Source organism: Vicia villosa, linkage group LG3 (assembly GCF_029867415.1).
Source record: "Vicia villosa cultivar HV-30 ecotype Madison, WI linkage group LG3, Vvil1.0, whole genome shotgun sequence".
NCBI lineage: Eukaryota > Viridiplantae > Streptophyta > Magnoliopsida > Fabales > Fabaceae > Vicia > Vicia villosa.
In genome coordinates, this window is record NC_081182.1 from 118,109,790 (window position 1) to 118,114,496 (window position 4,707).

General features: G+C 41.7%; 1 protein-coding gene across 1 annotated transcript; it reads left to right on the top strand.

The window, feature by feature from the left end:
* The first annotated feature begins 806 nt into the window (after positions 1-806).
* Positions 807-2,306, top strand: LOC131658858 (uncharacterized). Its single transcript, XM_058928108.1, has 3 exons — positions 807-1,402; positions 1,493-2,180; positions 2,286-2,306. Exons 1-3 carry the CDS (start codon positions 807-809, stop codon positions 2,304-2,306), a joined length of 1,305 nt encoding a protein of 434 aa, XP_058784091.1.
* The last annotated feature ends 2,401 nt before the right edge of the window (positions 2,307-4,707 follow it).

Sequence of the window (4,707 nt, forward strand, 5' to 3'; positions counted from 1 at the left end):
GTGGTGTCATACGTACATTTTCTCAGCGAACTCTTTCTCTTAACGCTTGATACTTGAGTAAATATGTGAGTGATTTGTACAAAATGAACACACCGAATCCTAACATTAAGACTCCTATTTATACTAGTTTCGACCTTAACGGTCCTACACTAATCTGCTGCCACGTTTCTCATAAGAACTTCTAGCGACGCCATCTGTTACTTGGACAGTTACGAAACCGTCTTCGAATTTCAAATCTTCCCGCCTGAGTCCGTCTTTGACGCGTGGCAGTGTATTAAACAAACACTACGAAAAAACACGCTAAGTAGTAATACTTGAATATATTTATAAATTTTGTCTAAGTCCCCGAAGACACATACTTTTCACTAGCTTTCAGTATTCATTATCTTCATAGCGAACTTAGAAATCTTCATTCTCGAAGCATGACCATCAGTAGCCATTCTTTTATTCTTAAGGGATGGCCATCAGTAACCATCTTTCCTTCGATTTTCTACTTCTTTGAAGGACAAATACTACAAAAAAATGATGTACAAAAAATAACTAGCATACATGTTCCTTTCATTCCCAAGGAATCATATCTTTAAGCCCCGTGCCGAGCTTTTCCATCTCTTACCTGCTAAATCAATCAAAACATGAGGATTCCTTAGAAATGATGGGAACATAACATTGCATCCATTCATGCATACATGCATTCATGACAAGTAATCAAATGTGGAGCTCTTATTCTCAACCTTCTCTTCATTTGGTTTTCTCTACAGAAGCACGATTCTGACTTCTCGACACCGATCAACAATCAAGAGTTATCCATGGAACAAATTCGTGAAAACTTGAATGAGATGAGGACAGAAATGGTGACTAACATGGGTCAGTGTATGGAGGCTATTCAAACCCTTGCTCTTAGACAAGAAGAGTTGAGACAGGTTCTTCAGAGGCCAGTTACGGATGGTATTCCCACCCCGGGAGGGGGTCTTGTGAATCAGAATGTCAGAAATGTTGTTGAAATTCCTATTCCTGCTCAGGAGAGTGCACATCATGAGAACAACTTAGAACCTGAAGCCTTCAGGTTCCCAATTAGTGAAACTGAAAAAAGGTTCCACCTCTTGGAGAAAAGGTTGAAAGCTATAGAAGGTCGTGATTCCGTTGATTTAGATGCTGATGGGTTGTGCCTAGTCCCTGGTGTCAAGATTCCTGTTAAGTTCAGAGTCCCTAACTTCGAGAAGTACAAGGGAACCACTTGTCCGTTGACTCATGTGAAAGCATTTTGTAACAAAATGGCTCCTTATGCTGAGAATGACAAGCTATTGATGCATTTCTTTCAGGACAGCCTCAGTGGTACATCCCTCGAGTGGTACACTCAACTTGAACGAACTCATGTCCGAACTTGGAAAGAATTAGCAGAAGCGTTCGTCAAGCGTTACAAGCACAACAGTGACATGGCTCCGACCAGAATTCAACTCCAAGCTTTGACTCAGAGAACTGATGAGTCTTTTAGAGAATATGCCCGACGATGGAGAGAACTGGCTGCTAGAGTTCAACCTCCACTATTAGAACAAGAGCTCATGGGTATGTTCAAAGATATGTTGGAAGGTCCATACTACCAAGGCTTGATTGGTGCTTCTGAATTTGCAGAATTGGTTGTCGTCGGTGAACGGATTGAGAACGGTCTTAGGAATGGTAATATCCAAGACGTTGATGATTTTTTTGAATTCCCCAGGCGTGTGGATGGAAGAGCCAGTGTAATTCCTGAGTATGAAGAGGAGTCTCTTAATCATCCTCTCGATCAGATCTCTCGTAATGAAATGGAAGCGATTATTTCTATTCAGGATGACCCACTAATCTGTGCTACAGCTCTCAGTCATCCACCTACTCAGTTTGTCCAAAGGGAGCCGGTTTTGCATGATCAATCAACTCAGTATGCGCCGTCATGGCGGAACCATCAACAAAATCGTCACCAGCAGGGTAGACAGAGGCATAGAAAGCCAAAAAGAGTGTACGATGCCATTCCTATGACTCATGATGAGCTATTATCTGAATTGCTCAAACTTTCCTTGGTGGAACCAAAGCAGTTGGATCCTGTTTCTTTCCCGTATCCTGAGGGATTTGACCCTGATGTCAGTTGTGGCTACCATGCCGGGGCACCTGGTCATTCGACTGAATATTGTCAGCCATTCAGAGACAAGGTTCAAGACCTAATTGATGCAAAGGCTATCGCATTCGCACCTGAAGGCCAGAATTGAAGTTCTCCTTTGACTCAATGGATCTGCTGAAGCAATAAGTCCATACAGAGAGAATCTCCTCAACATTGACAATCATTAAATCGTCATGCATTTTCATGTGTAATCTTTCTTGATTTGTTCAATACTGTTTGTATGTAAAACTTGTTTGTTTTTGAACTATAATAATAATGCATTGGATATGTTTGTCTTGAAAAATCCATTCGCTTTTGCTCTTATATGTTTTTCTATGCTTTTTGTGATAATTAACTCTTGCTACACAAAGCATGATAACTCCGAAGGGAGGATGATGAACATAATACCAAGAACCTCAAATGATATGCTTTTGAGTAGAACCCTGTTGATGATGTACAGGCATTGTTTCAAATTCCCAAATACTGGAGATATAAGGGAGTGAAACCTTCTTAACCCCTCTGAGCTTTTGAAGTAGGAGTTTCTTTTCTCTAAATAAAAACCCTCACATTTAACCCAGGGGAGGGTAATGTTCAGTTAACCTGATCAAGCATTCAAAATTCATCAGGAGCACACATCTAAGGATACAACAATGGCTATCTTTCAAAAGGTTGAGGAAAGTCAAATCCACAACGGTTATCCCTCACCTCAGGAGGTCGAGACATCAAAATTATCCCTCACATCAGGAGGTCGAGACCAACGTCAAAACTGCTGTGGTTTATCCCTCACATCAGGAGGTCAAAATATGACGATACCACAATGGTAATTCTTCATCAATCAATGACTCAGGCAATCACAATCACATTCAACAAATCTGAGATTCAGGATCACGCGACTTGTTCAAAAGAAAAGAATGAAAAAAAAAGAAGAAAAAGAGCCCGCTAAGTCAACAACTTGAAAACATGTGACTTAGGCAAAAGTTAGGGCATCCCGTTGGACATCCAAATCAAAATTCAAAAGAATTTGTCCAGGCAAAAGTTAGGGAAACAAAAAAAGCAAAGTGAAAGCAAAAGAAGGATTACAAAATAAGAATCCTCAACAAAGAACAAAGTCGTGTGATCAGACACCAAAAATGAAAGGCGAAGTGACTGCCGTGTCCAGAAGACCTCATTGACTCCTCAATCATTTCCAAACTCCTCTTGAAAGATGAATGCTCGTGTCAAGTTAACTGAACTTAGGATTGGAGAACATCACGAAGGGGGTGGGCACCAAATAATTTGAGCCTAAAAATCTTTTTTCTAAAATCGTGAACCTGGCCACGTTACAACCCTGAAAAGTCCTAACGGAAGCATGGGTTAATTCGAAAGCAGACTATACATGAGAATACGGTAAGCTGACTCCTAGGAGACCCGCTAAATGCTTGGGTTGGTATCACACCATTTTTCTTTCATAAAAAAAATCGATGTTACGACATCCTTTCAAAAAGTTTCTTTAAACTTCAAGACGAACATGCTCTTTGCATTAGAATTATATTTCTCATAATAAACATTCTTTGCATGTGAACAAGTGCTTAACATCAAGAAAGTTTCCATCGTGAACTTCAGATGAAAAATTTATCCCTCCCGAAGGGCAAGTTGTCTTCAAAACTCTGTTGAGCAGAGGCAGCAATATTTCAAAGTCTAATCACCCTCAGGGGCACAAAAGCGTTTGATTACTCTATCGAGTAAGTTTTCAATCAATCTGAGGCAATCAGGTCAAGATTCGAAGAATCTCTCAAAACGCTAAGCAATCAGGGGCATTCACCCAAGTGCAGTCAAACCTACCTACAATACAAGTCAGTCAGGGGCATGGTGCCAAAATACTTGATATTGGGGCAAGTCAGTTTGATATGAGAAGGTCTTTACGAGACTAATCTCTTCAAAGTCTCTACAGGCTGGGGCAAGACACCATGCATTGGCATTTTATCCTCATCGAGAGGTGTTCATTTTAAAGTTCAGGTGTGATCTAAACAACTTATGAACTGGAGAATTGTCAGGGTCGTCATCCTCAGCAGTCAGAGGCTGAAAGTCCAATCTTTGGCGGCATCTCTTTGCATTTCAGTGCAATTCAGAGGTTGCAGCCGTTTCTTATCGGTGTCCCTCAACAAGAGTCCTGTCATGTGGACATCGAGTTATTTGCTTTCCGACCCTCGAGTCGTGAGTTTCCAACCCTCGTGTTGTGATTCCTTTGCTTTCCGACCCTCGAGTCGTGAGTTTCAAACCCTCGTGTTGTGATTCCTTTGCTTTCCGACCCTCGAGTCGTGAGTTTCCAACCCTCATGTTGTGATTCCTTTGCTTTCCGACCCTCGAGTCGTAAGTTTCCAACCCTCGTGTTGTGAGTCCTTTGCTTTCCGACCCTCGAGTCGTGAGTTTCCAACCCTCGTGTTGTGATTCCTTTGCTTTCCGGCCCTCGAGTCGTGAGTTTCCAACCCTCGTGTTGTGAGTTCTTTGTTTTCCGACCCTCGAGTCGTGAGTTTATCTCCTTTCCAACCCTCGTGTCGTGAGTTTGATTCCTTTCCGACCCTCGAGTCGTGAGTTTACTC